This window comes from Oratosquilla oratoria, chromosome 11 (assembly GCF_046742065.1).
Source record: "Oratosquilla oratoria isolate Oo_2021 chromosome 11, ASM4674206v1, whole genome shotgun sequence".
Lineage (NCBI taxonomy): Eukaryota > Metazoa > Arthropoda > Malacostraca > Stomatopoda > Squillidae > Oratosquilla > Oratosquilla oratoria.
The window spans coordinates 65253575-65275505 of record NC_134787.1 but is presented as its reverse complement, the minus strand read 5'-3'; the positions used below and the strand labels follow the sequence as shown (position 1 = coordinate 65275505).

The 21931-nt window shown below is 39.9% G+C and overlaps 2 protein-coding genes across 3 annotated transcripts in view; both read right to left on the bottom strand.

Annotated features, from left to right (window-relative positions):
• Positions 1 to 115, bottom strand: part of LOC143029894 (coiled-coil domain-containing protein 77-like) — a 75145-nt gene extending 75030 nt beyond the window's left edge. Inside the window, exon 1 of the mRNA XM_076193071.1 lies at positions 13 to 115. The gene's annotated coding sequence lies outside the window, so the exon portion shown is untranslated. The remainder of the gene's footprint in view (positions 1 to 12) is intronic.
• Positions 116 to 13618: 13503 nt separating this feature from the next.
• Positions 13619 to 21931, bottom strand: part of LOC143029892 (ADP-dependent glucokinase) — a 30651-nt gene continuing 22338 nt past the window's right edge. For both annotated transcript variants that reach the window (XM_076193067.1, XM_076193068.1), the window contains one exon: positions 13619 to 21883. In XM_076193067.1, the coding sequence (XP_076049182.1) occupies positions 21788 to 21883 (96 nt within the window). In that variant the 3' untranslated portion in view covers positions 13619 to 21787. The remainder of the gene's footprint in view (positions 21884 to 21931) is intronic.

Genomic DNA, 21931 nt, shown 5'->3' with positions numbered 1-21931 from the left:
CTCCAGTCTTACCGTGTAGAGAATTTCCCACCAATCACGTAAAAGGAGCTACGGCAAACCATCCCCCCTATCCAGAATGAGGAACTCATTGGCAGAGACAGTGCCTATGCAACCTTCTCAAATACTTTATCCCAAATAACTTTGAACGACTCGCAATCTCTCTAAAAATGTATATTTGACTATCTATGGATCTCTTTTACACACACACCAAACTAGCACCGACTCTCGCCGAACTAACATATGAGCAAAGACTGTCCTAATTGAATCTACCAACTTTGGAACAAAGAAGAGAAAGAGGAGATTTGCTGACTACCTACAGAATAATGAAAGGAATGGAAGTTTTAGACAGGAACGACTTGTTAGTGTTGGACAACGGTAAAACGAGAGGGCATGGAAAAAAACTGAAAAAAGGACAGTTATAGAAAAAACTTGAAAAGGAAGTTTCCCACACAGCGATAAATACATGGAACAAATTTGACAACAAAACATGATGTGCAAACACTATACAAGATTTTAAGATAAAACTTGATGCGGAGAGATACAGAGACGGGTTCCCATGAGCATAGCTCCCCTCCCATATATTACAACTAGGTAAATACAACTAAGTAAATATACACTCACACACACACACACACTTGTGTGCAAAAACAATACATGAATTTAAAAACAATTTAGATAAAATGAGATATGAAGACGGGAATCCACGAGCATAGCTCCCCTTCCCGTAAAATACAACTAGGTAAATACCAAGATCTAAGAATATAAGGTCTAACCACTTCCGACCGAATTTCGAGGGAGTTGGCGCAGCGGGCCCGTGAACGTCACCTGGCTGTTCAAAGTGGGGTTGGCGGGTCCTATAGCTGTCAGTTGAAGCTGGTGCAGCGTATAGGAAAGACGTTGCCTTCGCTCGCACCGCTCCACGCAATTAGTTATATTCTGACAAATATTATATAAAATATATATATAAATATATATAAAATATTATAGTTCCTGTCTATATATATGAATATATAATATATGATATATATAATATATATATATATATATATATATAATATATAAAATATTATAGTTCCTGTCTTCCTTGGCGTTTCACAGTTTTCTTCAGTGTTTCACAAAGAGAAAATGGACTCAGCCAAATGACGTCAGAAGCTGCGCACAAGAATTCAAACGGTCTGACCTGTATATTTAGACCTTGCTCTCAACCACAAACGCAATCGACATCGTAAGAAACGTGGTAGTCGGCCCACGCTGCATTTTCGGGGCATGGGCGGAGTTCTATGTTACACAAAAAGTGGGTGATAATGTATATGCATACATTTCCCAGTGTCGTGCCAAAGCGAGTGAGTGCAGCTCCAAATGCCCCGAGTGTTAATGCCCCTTTGAGGAATATATGCTCAGTAAGAAAACTGTGATGGGGCTTTGTGACCGCGGCATGAAAGCGGAGACGTTACACTGCCTCCCACGTCTCGATTTGTTTAATGAGGTGGTACCCGTGTGTGAAGTCGTCGAAGCCACGGGAAAGGCTGTGGACCTGCATTCGTCGGACTACGTGGCCGGTGTTGCTGTCAACGACCTGTCACCTCCACCCCTCTCGGCCCCTCGCCTTGCCGAGATGGCAGCACCGCGCCAGCCTGGCGGGCAGGGTAAATCCCGCCGAGGGCAGACTAGGCGTGCGCGCAAGCAGTGCGCAGCTTGCGGGGATTTCGAATGCTCAAGCGGTCGTCAGTGCAAGGCGTTTGCAGCAACATGCCGTTGCTGCCTCCAGAAGGGGCATTTCTGACGCCTGTGCCCAGCCCTCACTCCTCAGGGCGGTATTTGTCCCCCAACCCACTGTTCAGATCCCTTCCCCACCTCCAGTGCTGTGATCTTTGGAGGGGTGGAGACGGCGGCTTCGCTGCCCATGATGACCAGTTACTTCCCCCATGCCACATGCTCCGACACAGTAGTGGCGGATACTGGGGCCCAAGTATCGGCAGCGGGCCACTCACTACTGGGGAACTTTGGTATATCCCAGCATCAACTCCAAGCTGCCCCTACGTCAGTCAGACACGTTGCTGGGGGGCAACAAGCGCATCCTGGGATGCATCACATGTTGGCTGTCTGTGGGATAGGTGTAGGGGTGCAACGACTGTACCTCTCACTTAAAGCATGTAATGCCCTATATCTGGTCAATCACACCTTCCCGCGCCCCCTGGCGCCCACCGATGTATGTGCTGTGGAACCATCAGACGCCCCACAATCCACGTCACGAAAGGAATTGCTACCGTACGAGTCCGTGGAAAAGAACGTTGATCGCCTAGAGAGATGGTTCTTTGAGCACTTCGGGCTGTGTTTGGCGCGGGGCGCACGCCACTTCCAGAAATAAGTAGCCCACTACACCACATCCATCTACGGCCCGATGCCCGCCCCCACGCGATCCACGTCCCGGCCACGGTTACGCTCCACTTCTTTGACGAAATTCGACGACAGTTGGAGGACGATGTCGACAAGGGCATCATCGAGGCTGTGCCTGCTGGCAAACCCACCGAGTGGTGCTCAGGGATGGTTGTGGTACCAAAAAAAGGACGGAAAACCCCGTCGTAGGGTCGACTTTCAGCGTCTCAAACGCGCGAGCCTGAGAGAAACACCAGGGCACCACGTCATCTGTTCGACTATGTGCTGGGCGATGCCACCCCTCAGACAACACTCTGATCGCCACTTACCCATATAGCGACGGTTCACTGAATATACGATTTCTTTCTTCTTTTTTCGTGTAACCCTCTTCACTTTGACAGGCTTTATGTTGTTTTATATAATTGTTTTATCATTACACCGCCCACTGCGGATGACTTGTGTAATTGGGGGGTATTAAAAATTGTCTCTCGTTCTATATTGTAGGTGTGTATGGCAACCCCTAACCTCCGACCACCTCATGACTCACAGCGCTACAATGCAGTCGGTGACGGACCAGGGTAGAGGTTAGATCTCCCGTTGCCAAAAGTGTTAACACACAGAAAAGAGTCCCTTTCCACCAGTGACAGTGGACAAAGTGCAACTAACAGAAAGGAGTCTAACTATATCACATTAGAACTGACACAATATTTCAAACGATATCCCAGAAAAGAGAGAAGTGAAAATAGATGGAACCATGTGTGAAGTGATTCTGAATAAAACTGGAGTTTGTCACCCCACTTTAAAAACTATCATCCCTTGGTGAACAAATGAGCATGCCATGATACCTACTTGACTAAACTCCATAATTTTATTACCATTTAACCACCCCCTCAACTCCTACTAAGGTTCACAACAGGTATCATGTCATGCTCCCAGTATATACGTATATAAATAAGTATAGATTTTGGACAATCCCCTCACCACTCTTCATTCCAGGTGACAGGAGTCACCTCTCTCGGGGAGGGAGGTATTATGTAACCATTACCTATAACCTTACATATTACAACATCACCCATGGAAAACTACATTACAACACACATACGAACACCCATCCACACCCTAAGGCGAGCAACCATAACATGATCAATGCATGACAATGGCTAAGTAGCCAGGAACCTTTCTGCAAACACACAAATACCACATCCCCAAATAGACCTGAATACAAATTAAATCACAAGAAACAACCACATAATATATTTAATTCTATTATAAGATATATGTTTAAACCTTGCATATGTAACAAACAATAGAATTAAAATTGTAAAACTGGTAACTCTCCTTAACATGATGCTGACCTCAGCATTAAATTAGTATGTAAGCCAAGACTGGACCGGAGAGTACCAAAACTACATGGATGAATTGGGAGTAGGAAGCTGGTCGGCTGTAGAAGCTTAATTAATATTGGTGGGCTGAGAGGGGGTGCGATGTGTGCAAGTGCTAGAGGGTTGAGTTCCTGCACGCTAGCCACACTTGCCATGGAAGCTGTACAATACCGAGATATATGCCCAACGCTCCAGCATTTGAGGCACCAAGGCTGTTCATCTTTCTTCCTTCGCAACTTGCACGGTGGTAGGCAAGGAAGCTGAAGTGATGTTCTATAGCCGGTGGTTGGGGATGGCTCCAGACAATAATAAGGCAGTTGATGGGTATCTCGTGTTGGTAAAAGCGGCGCACGCTGTATACACCCGGAAGATTTTTTGCATGGGATAGGTCAACGCCGGCAGGGTAGAAGGTGACGAGATACGTGGGAAAGTTACGTGGTCTATCGATCGAGTCCTGAACATCAAGCTTCAAGGATAAGAAATTACCCTTCGTGGCACTTTCAATGATCTCGGTACGTCTACGTGAAATATAAACAGGTGGCAGCAGACATTTTCACCTCAGCTAACTCCAGATCGAGCCTGAATGACTTGGTTATTTCAGCAAGCCAGCAAAGTTTCGTATCCACGGTCGGGTTCTCACGGAAGATGAGTTTAACATTAGCAGTTCTGGAGGCGAAAGCAGGGGAGGTATTGGCAACTAGGAAAGGTGAACTGTGGGGTAGAGAGTGAAAGATGGGTTATCGTAAGCCATGGGTTGGGAGTTCTCGTCGTGCTTGAATGACTTAAAAGCTGGAGAATATGATTCGCTCGTGTTCGAATTCTGATCCACAGACCGTTTGATCGCGGTGGTGTGGGTGTGGGTGGTGGCGGTGGAGGTGGCTGCGATGGTAGTGGTGGGCTGGGTAGCAGGGAGCAACGGCTGCTATGGTGTGGTACCAACGTGTTGCTCGTGCATTGGTAATGAAGGCCAATGTTGCTCAGTGATGTCCTCGTCCTCACTGAGGGCGAGGTCGGCATCAGTATCGGTGAGGGTGGCCGGTCTAGAATACGCCATGTTGCCTCAGCAATATGGTAGAATGCAGGCAATTGGTGCTAATGTGGCTGCAGTGACGTGGGTATGACGTTAAGACACGTCATACTCCTCAAACTGCGCATGCGCACACGGGCGGAGCACTTGACAGGGGGTTATTGGCCAAGGATAGGATTTTAATATGGCAAATTTTGACTAAGTCATATATCCCTCAAAACTACTTATACCACAGGATTGACGTGTGCTATTTACTGTTGTGCTCAGCTAAGGGTGGAAGACAGTAGCTCGCTGGATCTTCTATAATTTCCTCGAAATAGTAGGTCAGTTGCGGGTGTGTTTACATTCAGAGTCAGCAATGGCCGATTAGTTTGGGAAGGTATGTGATAGGAGAAAGTTGAAAGTAAATGTGGATAAATGCAAGGTGATGAGATGTACATGGGGAGACGATGGCAGCAAGATGGAATTAAGTCTTAAAGGAGAGAGACTGGAGGAAGTGTATAGCTTTAGGTATTTGGGGTTTGAATGTGGAAGGAAAAGAAGTGGAGGTAGAGGTAAATTGTATATTGAGAGAAGCAAGCAAATGCCTTGGGGGATTAAAAAGTGTAATGGGAAATAGGCATCTGGGAATAGATGGATTGTGCTGACGGCTTTGTATGGGGCAGAGACTTGGAATTTAAGAGAGAGAGAGGAAAAACTTGAATGTGTTTGAGATTATATGTTTGGGAAGTATGGCAGGGGTGACAAGGTTGGATAGAGTGAGAAACGAGGAGGTAAAGAGGAGAGCGGGAGTGGAAAAAGAGATGACAGATAGGGCTGATGAAAGAGTATTGGGATGGTTTGGACACACGGAAAGAATGAGTGGAGAAAGATTAGTTAAAGAGTTGTGGAAGGCAAAGGTAGAGGGAGTGAACTTGAGGGGGCTATCGAGGAAGAGATGGATGGATGGGGTGAATGAGAAGGGAGGGGCAGGGGGTGCTCATATGTAAATAATATTTTGACGCAGCCTCGAGGAAAGTCTCCTCGTCTTCTACTTTTCTGCATGAAGGGACGGGGTGGGGGGTCGTCGATTAAGTGAAGCAGACTCGCTGTGAATGTACTGTGTCTTGCTGCGTTGTTTCTGACCTAGGGCAGTGGGCAAGACACAGGGATGACCCATCACCATGAGAAGCTATGATAAGAGGGTGGAAAGGGTGGTGGAGGGGTGTGGAATGAATGGGAGTAGGTAGATACCTTTGATTTGTCTACCTCCCTTATAAGGGGGGAGGGAAAGCTCTTGGTATACAGATAGATGTCTGATCATGGTTATATTACTTTTTGTTTAAATTAATATGGATTATTTGTTTTTAAGAGGACAACAAAGGAAATAAGTGTCATGTGGGTTATCGTGCCATCCTCACAATTGTTATACAGTGTATTATATTTAGGGTCGTCAACTCTGTTAAGCTACAATAAAGGACATTAAACTTTATTGATATTTAAGTGGCTGCAGATCATAATAGATGCCAATATTAAACGCAGTTCAAAATTACATTTCTCTTGCATAAATGAAAATACAAAAACAAAAATGAGAAGACATTTATTTTACTTTGATCAAAGGATTCTAATCTTTAAAACTATATTTGCCCTAGCTTTTTGCTGCCGTCAGAAAATTTGTATCATATTTGCTGTTTTTAGCGAATTAAAAAAAAAAAAGAATGTTAAAATGTTCGTTCTTAATTAATTCAACAGAACATCAGTTCCTTTCATCTCGCTATTTAGATGACATTAAACTAAAAACTCTCATAAGATGATGTTCCAGGAATTGATTGTACAAAAGAAACTATTTAGAAAACATTGATACATTTAAAGTCCATAGGTTTCAACAACTTTCTGGTTGTTGTTTTTGAGCTTATGATAATGTCGATGTTTCTTTGAATTGATATTACTTCATCAAAAAATTCATCCATCTTTAATTTAAGCTTTCCTTCTAGCTTCAAATGTTCTACTACTTCTACAATTTTTTAAAACTTTGGGAAATTAATGGCCTACAAAGCTTAGGTTTGATAATTTGCCGAATGTTGAATTTCATCGAAATATATTCTGTTTTTCCAAATATCTGTTAATAACATGAAATATTGACACTACTTTTACAATATTTCTCACATAGATTTCATTGTTCTTCTGGTATTTATAAGAAATTACGGCTCGATTTTGTGAAGGGTCTCATCATTACACTGTTGTATAATACGCCATATTTGTTTTGGTTCTTCGTGAGTTCAGTTGATAGGCGGAAGTATTGCCTTTCCAAACGTCCAACAGCACCTTCCTTTCTCTATTGTTTTTATTTTATTTTTCTTGGTGGTGGATCTCATATTTAGTAACACAGTTTACGATTTTCTGGTTTTCCCAAAATTGGTACTTTTTTTAAATGGAAAATTTAGTTATATATAAATATAATGAGGCTAATTTTACACCCTGGTCTGCGGTCTACCGCTCTGTGCGGTATTGTGCAGAATGCAGAGTTGACAGAGTCTGCACTCTTACAAGAATTAAACGCTTTTGCAATGATCACATCTTGAGAATAGGAAATTAAACTACCAGTCAAAACGATTTCAAGAGAAAGGACAGTATCATTTCAAAATTCAATAAAGGACAAGAACAAATAGAGCTGAATAAAGGACTGTCCTTTGAAATAAAGGACATTTGGCAACCCCAATTATATTGCAAAATAAATTAGATGAAAAAATCACCTAGAAATAATCTTTTGTCATTCCGATTTACGAACAAGATTACCTTGGAGCACAAATTTATTACACAAATTTAATTGTAACTCGTTTGAAATGGCTGTTCTTTCTAGTTATGATTATGCCACGCACATTTTATGAGTCTGCACATATTATGAATATTCATGAAATATGCTGTACCACTAATGAATTTATAATTGGGCGCACAGATAACGAATCCATAAGACATGCACATATTATGAGGATGTTAGGTTAGGTTAGGTTCTTCCACACCTCAGTCACTCCTGAGAGGTCAGGTTTTCTTACCTTCATTTGTCACTTCGGTAATGTGCGCATGTCTATTGGATTTGTTGCCTGTGCGCCTGATTATGAATTCTTTATTGGTGCTGCACATTACATGAATGTTCATAAGATTCACAAAATGTGCGGGGCATAACCATTACTTAAAATAAGCTAGTACCATCTAAAGACGGGTCTTAACTAACCTATATGAATGGTATATCATAGACATATAGTACATGGTGGCGGTCGAATGCATACAAGTTTTTTTTTAGAAGCTCCAAGTGATTTGTAAACTTGCTGGTTTATTGATTAGGAGTGTAATTTATGTTGTCTGAATTAGGATCAAAGTAAATTTAGTGTGTTTGTTTCGATATTAAACACAGAAATAAGAAAGGTGGCTGCGAGGAATAAGCTTTTTGGGGGCGGAGAACCCACTGGCGCCAGGAGTAAAAAAAACGAATTGTCATTGTGGTTCTTAGCCTCTTACAACAAGGTGGGAAGTAACGATAACGCATTAATGAAATTTATAAACTTTTGATGAACAATGAAGCTAGTGCTACACATTGGTACTGCAGTAAATGTAATGCGGTGGTGAGACTTATGTCTCTCATTATGAAACTTTTGGGGTTAGGCATTTGTGTTCACGGTGAAAAGCAGTACGCAATTTCTTGGTCTTCTTCATCATCGTCACGTCACAATTAAATTTCTCAGCTAATCCCCGCAGTGCATCTAGTTTAGCCTGGTTATTCTCGTATTCTTGCAAGCGTACTATATCCCACCGAACTGCCAATTTTCTATACTCTTCTATAAATTCCACGTTTTCTTCTTGCGACCAAGTCATCTTGTTGCTTTCAACATGGAATCCTGGTGGGAAGGTGTTCAACACTAGGCAACAGGCTAAATAATGTCACATGCGTCAGGATATACGGCAACATGATGCCATCTGTCGCATTTCGCATGCTACTTGTTGCCCTCTGTTGAACTGGTTGAAACACACTTAGCCTATGCGACAATGTAGCATGCCACATGTTGTCAAAATGTTGACCCGGTGGAATCCCGCCTTAAGGTATACATGGGGATGGCGGAGTTGAACCAACTTTGCCATACTTCTTATCCATATAATAATGAAAAAAAAAATCTGGAATACTCAACATTTTTTTTTTTTTTTACCTGTGTCAATATTTGTAGACTAGGAACTACTTGTCCAATCTAGGGATTTTTCGGCATGAGTCTAGGGAATTACTGATCTGCATTCGTGGCTTGTTGGAGCCCTATTCACCACTGTTGGGAGGACAGTGACGCGAGCGAAGTGCCCCGCATGTCTCAATTTGAGTGTGTTGCAGGAACCTCCGGTGTCGGTTCTTTGCGATTTGACGTGTAGTGTGACGGGACATTTAATGCGGCGCATTTTTCAAAGTTCCGTGAGGGTCCCCAAGAATCAGCCGTTGATGTTATTTACTTTATATCTCTTTGACATTTGGAAACATCTTCAAATATGGTTTGTACGGAGTTATGTTAGTAATATGGTAGATTAGTGCATGCGTAGTAGTCCATATTATGTAATTGTCATCTTCATACCTGTTTAACAGTGTATGTTGCATACAAGGAAGTGATCCCTGTTTGTTTACGTTTTCGTAAATTCGTAGTGGCCGCCAATTTGTCTTCCTCCATATGAAACTCGATTCACTGTTCCACTTTGTATTGATTAATTACAAGCTAAAGCTATACAGGCACTCTTCCAGTCCTCCAGCACTCTACCCTCTTTAAACAAACATTAACCTTACCAGCCAGCCCACCATCACTGTAACTCCCATTTTTTAGACACTACAGATGACATCCATCTAACCCAGGTGTCTTACCTACTTTCATCATTCTAACAATTGCTTTCATCTCATCTTTTCTTATTTCTTCTCCATTTTCCTCATTCATCAGTCATTTTCCTAGCCCCTCCCACTGCAACTACCTTTCCCTCCCCATCCTTCTTCACTTTTAGCAACCCTCTAAAATAATTTGCCCATCTCTTCATCTGCACATTTTACCTTTTCTTCTCTACTTGATTTGCCTCTCCTTCCTCTCTTAATTTCCTTCCAAAGCATCTTTTTATTACTCTCAAATTTTTGTCATACTCTTCCCCCATTTCACATCTGCTCTCCTTTTTGCCTTCTTTATCTTATGCTTTGCTTCTCTTTTCTTTGTACTTCATATGATTCTCTTGTCTTATTTTGCAACCAACCTGTGAATGCTTGTTTCTTCTCTTCTAATTTTTACAAAAATTATATTTACCAACTCTGATTATTATAGCCAGCCCAAGATAGACTAAGCACACCATGTACCTTCACCAGATCTCCCTTGTATTGTGTTAATTATGTTAATACATGTATTTTGTATTCAAGTGTTAAAGATGACAAATATAGTGGAACAGAAACTTGCATATCTTTAACCTTACTCATAGTGCCAATACACTTCAATGTATGATGTGAAGAATGCTTTTGCCCTCAAACTGGATAATACCAAAGCAACTGACCACAGAGAGTGGCCATTGTCGACATTATCAACAAGCACAAATACCATAGTTGACAATTACAACCCCTGACCCCACTACGCAACTTTGCACTCCAGAGCTTGTCCAGTTCTACCAGTCACCAATTTAAAACATACCGACATCAATAGAACCTTGATTTAGACTACTCAAGATTCTTGGTCCCAAAATCTTGTGACAATGAGTCATTAACAAAGAAATGCAGAAAACCCATAATATGTTCCCCTAGGGGAAGAAGAAATAAAGAAAAAATCAATAACTCAACATGACAGTGTCAGGGCCTTGATAACCCTAGTAGACACTCCATCCAAACAACCTCCAATGACATACACACACACACACCACCCATAAGCCCCCATCCTTTTCTCATCCCACCACCTACAATCCTACTGTCCTAAGACCCAGTTCACCAGGAGAGAAACCTTAGATTATGCTATGAAGTACATGAATTTAATTACACTGATAAACTCACAACCCCAAAAGCACCATCAAGCAAACAATTGAAGAAAGTTTGCCTCCTCCACCATAACCATTGGAGCATGTGCAGCCTCAAAATTGGATGTACAAGTAGAAATTTACCTTACTCCTGTGCTAAGCATACACCCCAACACCAAACCCAATTCAAGTCTCTCATACCTAATAATGTCCCCACTAGATCCAACTGGAACAAGTTACCTATCGAGTTTAGACTTGCCCATATTCACCTCCTCTCCAAAACAACATCAATTATACTGAGAACCCCAGACTACAGTCCATATAACAAAGAAGATGGTTTTGCCTTCCATCACTTTCAGACCAAAAACTGGAGAAATTCGTACTTAAATGCTTGGAGCTATATTTGGTGGGAACACTGCAGCAAGATGGTCCAGTGATATTATTTGGGAACAAGAATGCTGGGTTATCAAAATTTCAGTTCATTTCACAGTTTGGGTGGAGATAGGTACTGGTAATTGGGGTAAGTCTGGGAATGTAGTGTCACTTAATCTCTTCAATATGATGACATCTATGTAGGCATGAGTGGGTATACAAGGATGCCGGTGTCAGCGTCTTGAATAGACGGGGATTTCTTGATTTATGGGAGTGATATATTCCTGAAGGGATCGTGTAATGTAAAAATCACATAAAGTGAACAGTTAAGTTTTACTATTGCTTACTTGATTTTTTGCATTATATTATTCTAAATAATCTATGTAATATGAAAAAATGACTAGGTTTTTACCTTGTGTTATTCCAAAATTGCATATTCTAAACACATAAATCGAGAAATATCTGGATTTATTTTGTAGTTGTAGCTGAGTGACCCCTGAAGTCTGTAAAATGGTTTGATCATGTTTTCTGTGTTTATTATTACTCAGAGTGAAAGAGAACAAGTAGATAGATAGATAGACTTTATTTGGCAATGAATCAATATACATGAAGTGCAAATAATGACAAGAACACAGTTTGGAATAATAATTGCAAATTGCCGAGGATAACACAAGAAGTATGTACGCTTATTACCATTGTGACTATATTTTATAACTCAATTAGTGTGATGCATCGTACACCAGGCATCCGATGCTGCACACAAGAATTTGATTCATATTGAAGAGGTTAACAGGATTGGAGTAGTTGTCCATGAATGTGGCTCAATGATCATTTATTAACAACGGTGATCATTCCCCTCATCAAGGGAGTTGGGGAGCAATCAGCACTGTGCCTCTATAGTTAATTGATTCTGGGTGTGAGTGATACCTAATCATTCTGTTAATGGGAGAAATGTTGCAGAGTTGGTGGGAGTGCAGCAATGGTTTTGTTGTCATTAGGAGGGTTTTTGACCCCTCTTTGTATTACTGTGCCTCATACTATAATGCCTCACACTAATAATCCCTAGACAACAACACATCTTCCCTGAGTGACTTATGATTCCACCTGAAGGCTGCAGGTATTCTGTAAGAGACACCAGGGGCAAGGGATCTGTTGTGATTAATTTATATGCTTCAGGAACCAATGACATACCTACATGTGGTGTTCTTGCAAGATGGACAGTAGACCTGCCCATTTTCAAAACATGTCAATCTCCTTACCTCATCAGGAGGCACAGCCTTGAGGGACTGATATTTGATCTCCATATTGGGGCCATATACAGACAACAATTCAGTCAGCAGCTGTGGATTTCCATTCAATGAAACTCAGGGCAACAATGATTTAGTTGCTTCATTATTTGTTTTACAATTAGGGTTAACTTGCTTAGGGGCAGTTCCACAACCAGGCAAGATTGAGGAAATTTATGCTTAGGACACCTTTGTTACCCACTTTCCAATGTGGAGTAGAATAAATACAGAACAAGGTCCTTCAATTGTGTAGGCTTCTACTGAACTCTAGTGTCTTCCTTAGTACCAGTACAGGATGATCACTGGGTCTGCGTTGCTCACTATGAAATGTAACCAAAAGCTTCTAGAAATCACAACCTCCTGCCCCCATCATCACTGAGACAGATGTTAGAAAATGGAAGAATTAAGTGATTGTTGGACAGTAGGAGGAAGTTTTGGCAGTGATTGAATATACTGTACTGTCAAGTTGGTTAATTACTCACTCCCGGCATCCTCTGGAGACATTACATAGAGGTGGTGAAGTAGCTTAATGATGAGCTAGACCCCTTATTATTAGGTCATAGGAGTGCTATAGCAGCTAATTTTACTATCAATCTTAACTGCTACTTCACACTTAGCAGATTTCCCTGGTAGGATTCAAGGGCCAGGGGCCACTATGTGGAGGTTATGTGGGAGAAATTAGCCATTCTCAAGGAAGGAGAACCTTCCCCCACCAGCCCATTTGTTTCGATATTTTTTGTAACAATTTGTAGTCTTCATCTTTTATCCTAGTTTGCTATTCTTTCCATCATGTCATTTTTGTAAACCAAGAACACTATGGTGTGCCATAGTGACCCTTGTGAGACTACAAAGTTAACTATATCCTGGTATGTTATCCCTCACTAGTATTCTCACATACTCATCTTTTAGGAACTCCCTCTGTATGCAATTCTGTGTACAGTATTTTACAAGTTTACTATACTTATAATGTGTAGGAGCCTGAATTAGTTTTTGTTATCAGGTAATAGGAGCAAATGGAAAACAGGCACTATCTGCTTTCATGTGAAGAAAAAAAAAAAAAGAGGAGAAAAGTAGTGGGAGCTGTGTAATAGTAAAAGATCTTTAGTTTAGTCTGAAGACACAGTACAAACCCCTTGAGGCTGCACCTTCAGGCCAAATTAAAGTCGATAGGTATTTCTCTCAATAAATACAACTTTGAGTCCTACATCAACTTTATGTACACAATTATTATACAATTAAGATAACTGGAGCCTACAACAAATTCAACAAAACCCCTGAATACTTATAGTTAACTTGGATAACTACCATGAGGTCCAAGTACGACATCATAGTATGTGGATAGAATTGATAATATATTCCTGCTCCAAGAAGAACAAGCTATAGCCAAATGAAAATCCATGTCATAAATCAATTAAAATATTTAATGGTTATGAAATGAGGAACATATTGTCAATGAAATCCTTAAAATGCTGACATAAAAGTATAACAAGCTTTGAATACTTACATGGTCTCGTAAATCTTAATCCTGAAATTGGAATTCCTCTGTATAATCTATATTCAAGAATGTATGAATCTATGGGGGTACAATAGTGTTTTAAGTTGGGTTTTCAAACCTACTGCAAGGTGTCACATGACCCAAACATTAATGAGCAATAATGTAATAAAAATACAATTACAACTATTTATTAAAAAACAATGTTGTTGAATAGCCTATGGCATCAATGGATTATGACACAATACTTATAGAAGAAACCAGTCACTCTTTCAACCTCCTGCCAGTTGTCATCTGCTCCAGCCGTCTTGTGTACATGTTTGTATTTACCTAGTTGTATTTCGCGGGAAGGGGAGCTATGCTGCCATTGCTGTGCAATCTATGAAAATGTGTTAAAGTGAATGCAAGGCAGCCTGACAGAACAAGTGCCATCTGTTGTTACCAAATATGTGTTATCTTCCGAGTATTGTGTCATGGTCACAACAGTTTGCTAGGGATTTCTAGTTTGTGAGGTGCTTTATCAAAAGCCTTCTAGGTCTAGATACACAAGCCACCCATACCTTTCTCTTTTGCGGCACATCAATCACTCGAGTAAAAGCTTAAAAGGTTCAATGCACAACCTTCCAGATCTGAAACCAAACGGACTGTCTGTCAGAATGTTTATCTCAAGATATTTGACCCATGAATCTTTTACAATTCTTTCACATAATTTTACTATTGTGATGATCACTGATACCAGCCTATAATTTGGTGGTGTCTCCTTACTTCCATCTTTGTGAATTGATGCCACATTTGGCCTTTTCCAATCAAGCAGCACTATGCCTTCTTTTAATGAATATAATACTGTGAATCTTGTCCAGCAGTCATTCCTTACATCCAGTTTGAGATCCTGTCAGGTCCTGAACCTTTTGTCACATCCAATGATTGCAAAAGATGGAGCACCTCCCTCACTTCTACATTTATATCTTCCAAACCCAAATTCTAGCTCCCCTTTCTTTCCTCCAAAAAATTACTTTGTAAAGGCAAATTGGAAACTTTCATTCATTAGTTTTGGCTGAGCTGAGGCCAACTCAAAGACCTCACCACCCACTGTTAGCTTGGTGAATACTTCCCTGTCTCTCAAGGTACCAATCATATACTTGTAAAATTGTTTCATTTCACCTTTGCATTTATTTACATCTTTCAAAATTACTTCCTCCCTGTGGATTAAGGATCTAGATACACATAGTCTGCCCAACTACCTCTTGCAGCACATCCAACACTTGAGTAAAAATTTAACAGCTTTGTTACATATGATCTCCTTTTTCCGAAATCAAATTGGTCTACCTGCTAAAATACCTACCTCCTCCAAATATTTTTTCAATCTTTTGCAATACAATTTGGCTATCATGTTAGTCAAGGATGCTGGTCTATGATTTCAGAGGCCTCTTCTTTGTTAATTGGCACATTTGTATCTTTTCAGTCTTGAGACTCCTTTTTAGTACACACACAATTGGTTTATAAACATTCTCTACTAGGAAGCTGCAGGTCTTCTGCAAGAGACCAGGGGCAATGGATCAATTGTTTTTAGCATTCTCTGAATATCCAAACTGGAGACATCAGGCACTGGGGTACTTCTCATACATTGAGTCTAAGGTAATTTATGTTCACTGCACGTCCATTTTTATATAATCTAATATGACATCTTGTTAATCCTTTCCCCTCCTCAAAGTTACAATTTTTTCTTAACTATAAAACTTAAGTATCTAACCACGTTTTTTTTTTTTTAAGAATCTGAATCAGAATTTAGCATTGTATCTAAACTGAAGCTTTCTAATGGAAATGGCTTTGATATAATTCTAGTGTCATCCTATCACTAGTACTTTATATATGTTGGGTAAATGTTTTATTTCTACAGATGTCTATAAAAACAAAAAAGACCAGGCTTTGTGATTTATCATGCAACACTTTCCTTAAGTGACTGTTGCCCCACTTAAGAGTATGATCACATATAAGAAATGTTATTGTGTAATAAATTATTTTTTCAACTGGACTGTTTGAGGCTAGCTCAGTTTGTGATTATTCATAATTGAAATTAGCATGAAACATATATTTACAAGTTTTAATAACAGAAGACTGGAAAAGTTCCAGTCAAGAGATGATAAAGAATGAATAAAATGTCATGGAGAGGTAATCTCCACTCATATAAGTATTTCATCAGTGATTCAAATGCTCCTATCCTTAGGGGGTAGAATCCTAGGTGTAGTAGAGGGAATTCATGGAAGGCAGCCACTTACAGACAAATACCAAGCCATTTTTTAACTCTTACTATCCTTCATTTCTGTGGTTCTTAAATCTTCCCATTTTCTTTTGTGTTCCTATGGCACTATATTTCCATGTGTGTTGCAAATAGGGTAAAGTGAAGGGAATGGGGATTCCTTTTCTGTATTTTCCCCCTATGGAGAGTCAAGGTATGTTTTGACTTGACTAACCCCTCTGCCCCCCTCCCTCTTACAAGGGGGAAAAGGCCACTGGTATATACAATAGATGAAACTAACAATGCTTCAACAAAGGGAAAAAGAATGTGAAGAAATAGTTCTTATTACAGAAAACTATGCTACAACTATAAACTGCGTTTCACTTACTAAAATCATAAATAGCAATAATCATAATTATTATTGTATTTCCTCGACTATGTCGAGCATAACATTCAAAACATATTTTAAAAAATTCGTACAAAAGAAAAAAAAGAAAATAATTACAAATATTACACCCATTACATCAAACATTAGTGAATTCCATCACCAAATACTATAAAAATGAGTACTCCTGTGAAAGAAAAAAAAAATTAACATTTGAGGTTTATCATGATTTTCAATTCATCATAGTATACACCATAATACAGTAAAATGTCTTTTATCTAAACAGCTATAAATTGGATTGACCTAACAACCAGAGTTTGTGATGGTGAAATAAATATCAGATAATGTTACACAATGGAAATAGAGTAAACAAATTATGGACGGAATACAATATACTGTAAATTGGGTGCTCTTACATTCACTCTTTATGCTCACATAGTAGTTGTTTAGTCAGTGTTTGTATGGAAATGAGTATGGTAGTATACACTTAAAACCCACTATCAGAGAAATAATATCAGAAGTACAGGAAATCCGTATATTTCAACTACTATCTGTAGTCCTCTTCAGCAGAAAGAGGACCACAGATAGTAGTCGAAATATATGATTCTCCGGTACTTCTGATATTATTTCTCTGATAGTGGGTTTTAAGTGTATATTTACAAATGTGTTATAATGTTACAGTTTCCCAAGTATGGTAGTGTTGAGCTTATTTGTCAAGGGCTGGGTATGTCTGTCTATGGTAATCTACACTACTACAAGGGACCAATGATTGGTGCCTGCTTGTGTTGGTCCTGCAAGATGAAAAACAAAGCTACCCATTTTCAAATCTGATCAGGTGCAGTCCTGAGGCACTGACATTCAGTGTGTGGACTGGGCCTAAGATCTCTCCATCAATTTCAACTATACATTTTTTTTTACACATTTTCACACACGGAAAGCTGACAACCAGCGACTGCTCCCCTCCTTTTACTACTTTCAACCAGTAACAAAGAAACCATTCCACACCAATACAACACAGACAACAGTCTAAAGTTTCTTCCTGGAGAGATCTGTGGGAAAGCCTATGGACCATTGCCAGTTCTATGGGGCTGCAGGTTTCCACTTGAATTTTATTATCATTATTGTATTTGATCCAATGGAAATAATCATATTAATTAATAACAATCAATACTAATAATTAATAAAAACCTTAGCAGTGTGGTGAAGGAGACCAGTCTCCTTATCTATCCACAGCAGTGGTTCCCAAACTATCTTACCTGACGCCCCCTTTTTGCTTCCAGTAGACCCACACGCCCCCACTCCCTCTTTTGTTCACATGAAATGATTCTTGCATTTATTTCTTAGCATTGTTCAGGAAAACCAATGTCTTAATAGAAAACAGGTTGGAGTGACTGCTATAATTACACTTTGCATGTATGTAATGGCAGATATTTGTTCTTTGAATGATTTTATTATTCTAATTAAACAAATGTTTTTGAGTAGATGACTTCACACCCACTTGTATCCTCCTCATGCCCCCCTAGGGGGACACGCCTCCTAGTTTGGGAACCACTAATCTACAGTATCTATGTACCAAGGGCCTCTTCCCTATCCACTGCTTTCTTCTCATCTTAGCTCCTCATGGATAAAGAATCATCCCTGTCTCCTACCTACTACCCGGGTAAGAAGCAATGCACCAAGACAACACATCCACAGCATGGCCACTTGATTTACATGGCAACCCTCACTTTGCATTCCCTCATGCAGAAAATAGAAAACGGGGAGAAATCCCTTTGAGCTCCATCATATCATCCTTTCTAGTAAGAGGGAAAAAGACCTTTTTGATACATGTGCACATATATACATATTAATTTTTGTTAATGCAATTGTCTGTATGTATAATGACCAAGTAACCAGAATTATCCATCATCCAATCTTGATCAATCCTGGGCATATCCAGATAAGACATTTTACTGTATACTTATTATTGATGAATATACTTCACATCACAGTCTGACTATCCTCCAAACATTAATGAAATCAAAGAATTCTTATTAATTAATCCTCATAAAAACCCACTCAACACTTAACATTTTATCATTCAAAATACCTGAACAAAGGCATTTTTTATGTTTTCCTTTTATATACTCCATTGGTATTGTTATAAGCTTAATGCATAAGCCCTGCACCAATGAAAATGTGTTAGTACAGCATTATTCCTCAAACATTATAATGTATAACAATTACAGACTATGAAGGAGAACCCTTTCCCTTAACTTCAAAGTTCCCACTCCTATTTCCCAACGTTATCATCACCTTTATTATTTTCCAGAAACTTCAACATTTACCGTACAATTCAAGTGCAACACGTAAAATTTCAAGAGCAATTCATTTCATGTCAACTTACAATTTATACAAGAGCATCTTACTCACAAATTTCTTTTACAAAGCCAAGTGAAACATAATTATCCTTCTCCTTGTACCATGTAACTCAGTAGTATTTGCCGAGTGGTTGCATTGCCATCAATTACACCAGTTCTTCCAATGGTTTCCTGCCAGTAACGAGGGTGTTCCAGACACCCAGATGGGAAGAAGAAATGGGGAGGAGGGGGAGGTTGTATGTGTGCAAACAAACTTCCTATACATCAATAGCTATCCCATAACAAGTTATTAACCCATGTGTTAACTGAGCATGGTGCCTCTGCAAGAGAAGGTCCTGGAAGATCAAGTGATGCCCCAGTGCTGTAGCTGTGCTGAGGCACCCCCTTGGTTTAGCAACATGCCTTTTTGGTCCCTGATTCAGGTAAATCAGTGGAGATGTCTGACTTGAACCTTAAGAGTCAGGCATGCCCTAAGCCAAGGAGCTAGTGACCGAGTTGACACCACAGTCTGTGGCATTTCCCTCTAGTGCCAAGGATATAGTGTTTCATTTACTCTGCCACAACTCTTTTGACAATTAGGTTATAAAGTCATTTGGCTTTAAGGTGGGTGCTGGTGTGGGAGGACAGATATATATATACAGTATTAAACACACCCACACACACAACATCTGGACATGACATTACTCATGGGGGTGAGCTTGTAACTTGTTCCCATCAAACCCACAAGTCTGGAGTGTGCAAATGAGCCAAACAATTATCTACCCTTTTTATCAGCAGAGTTCAGGGGGTTAGGAATGGATACAGCGGCTCTCTGAAATGAGGCCAGGCAGTAGTGAGATCAGTAGTGAGGAATCTATTGATTGGTCCACAGTAATGGGACCTACCTTACAGGGTAGTAGTATGCATATCTGGCACATGAAACCCTGACAATGTGTGGTCAATGAGCATGTGATGCTGGTTAGGTTTAAGTATACCTTAGGCTTCATCTCTTTTACTGCAGTATACACTCCCACCAATGCATATGAACTTGAGAGAAGCTCTATGCCGAGCTTGACCTTATACTGGATGATCCAGTTAATATGATGAAGGCATTGAGGTCTTGGAAAGCTTCACACATCTTGGTAGTGTAGTGCATAACAGTGGTCAGTCAATCAAACAATCTTCTGTCCAAGATCTCTCTTGCAGGAGACCCATGGCCACCAGGTAACTGGCAACTGCTACTAGATGGGCCGATAAGTCGATGAAGAGATATTGTGTTGTCGTCTGGGTAAGGTCAGAGTACAGCTGTGTTGTGTGGTGATTGCATCTATGGCAATTTTATTCTCTAGCCAGGCCTATTCTGTGTTGGTACTGTTCTAGTGCTGGATGGTGACCTGAATATAGCTGTACCAGTGTGTTTCTTGCTTATGGGAGGAAGTTCCTGGTTGGGCTGTCTGGGGGAGTTGAACAGAGTATGGAGTGTGTGGTGTAGAGTGCTTGTTTTATGATGTGTGTGCATGTGCTTTTGCAGAGATATGTTGTATTTACCTAGTTGTAACATACGGGAAGGGGGCTATGCTCATGGTGACCCGTCTTTGTATCTCTCCGCATCAAGTTTTATCTTAAAATCTTGTATAGTGTTTACACATACTATTTCATTGTCTAACTTGTTCCATGTATTTATCGCTCTGTGTGAGGTACAAGCGATACATTTTTGTACATGTTTGAGTAGCATGCTTCTGGTGTAGTTTTTTTTTCTTTCTTTTTTCATTTAGTGGGTAGTACTTGTGTTATATGGTGGGGGGATAGGTTTGAGGGCTTTTACATGGATCTGTGTTCCTCCCTCTCATTTTCATGTAATTTTCTAAGGAGATGGACTAAGTTTCTGAGTACAGATGTTCTATTGGCATGGTTTTAGTAAATAAATGGTGAATCATGTAAGGAAGTCCTTTGAATGATTTACATGGTCCATGGAATTATAGACTTGCTTGACCAGAAATTATGGCATTGTCAATGCAGTCTTCAATCTGCTTGTGCTCCCTGTCTTGCTGTATGGGTGTAGGACATGGACAATAAATACTGGTTTTGAGAAACATCTTGACATCTTTAGTAATACATGCCTTTGGAGAACTGTGGGGTATCACTGGTTTCAAACCAGTCATTACTCCATGAGACTCACTCTAGGCCTGTTATTAACATAACTTGTGAAGATTAGCTCTGGCTATATGAGCATGTGGCATACTTCCTTTTCAGTGGAAGAAATGAAGAGATTACCCACAAAACTCATAGCTGGAGCAAGAAGACGGATCCTGACAAGAGGTATCCAACATAGGAAGGCTGGCTGCTTGGGGGTTGCTCAAGGAAACCATGGGAACGGCACTGGCATATTAATGACGCAGCATACCACTAGGCAGTTTTCTATTGATTATGATGATCTAACATCCACTGCCATTAGACAGAGGTGACTTGTTGATACTGCCTGGTAATCTACCTAATATAAACACAATGCAGTATCAGAAATTTTACAGTCGGCCTTATTCATCTTCAATAAAACCTAATTTGTTCTGCTACCAATCATCTTTAAACATTAATATGACAATCCATATATCTCATCTTTATGGTAGAATAGGAAATAATTAAGACTTATTGTCATGTACTTCATCTAATGACTCAAAACTATGAGGATTGCTAACTTAAACTATTTATCATATGAAGGAAGAGAAAGTAGATTTATACCATTGCAGTACAAAAAAGTACATAGATTAGCAGTCAATGCCTGCAAAACAACATTCTTACACCAATTGCATTCATTCTCCCTTTCATTTAAAAAATAAAAGAACATTTTTATTAGCACATTTGTTTCGCATTCTTTCCTTACTTCCACAGGTCTGAGGCTATCTTATGATTCAGTTAAATTTGTAACACCAACCCAGCAGCAGAGATATTGTCACCACCTCCCGCTGTTTGTCTAACCGCAGTGCATACAAGCACTGGGGCAATGCAAACCTGAAATAAGTTTTAAATAATTACTCTCCTTAACAACAAACTATGAAA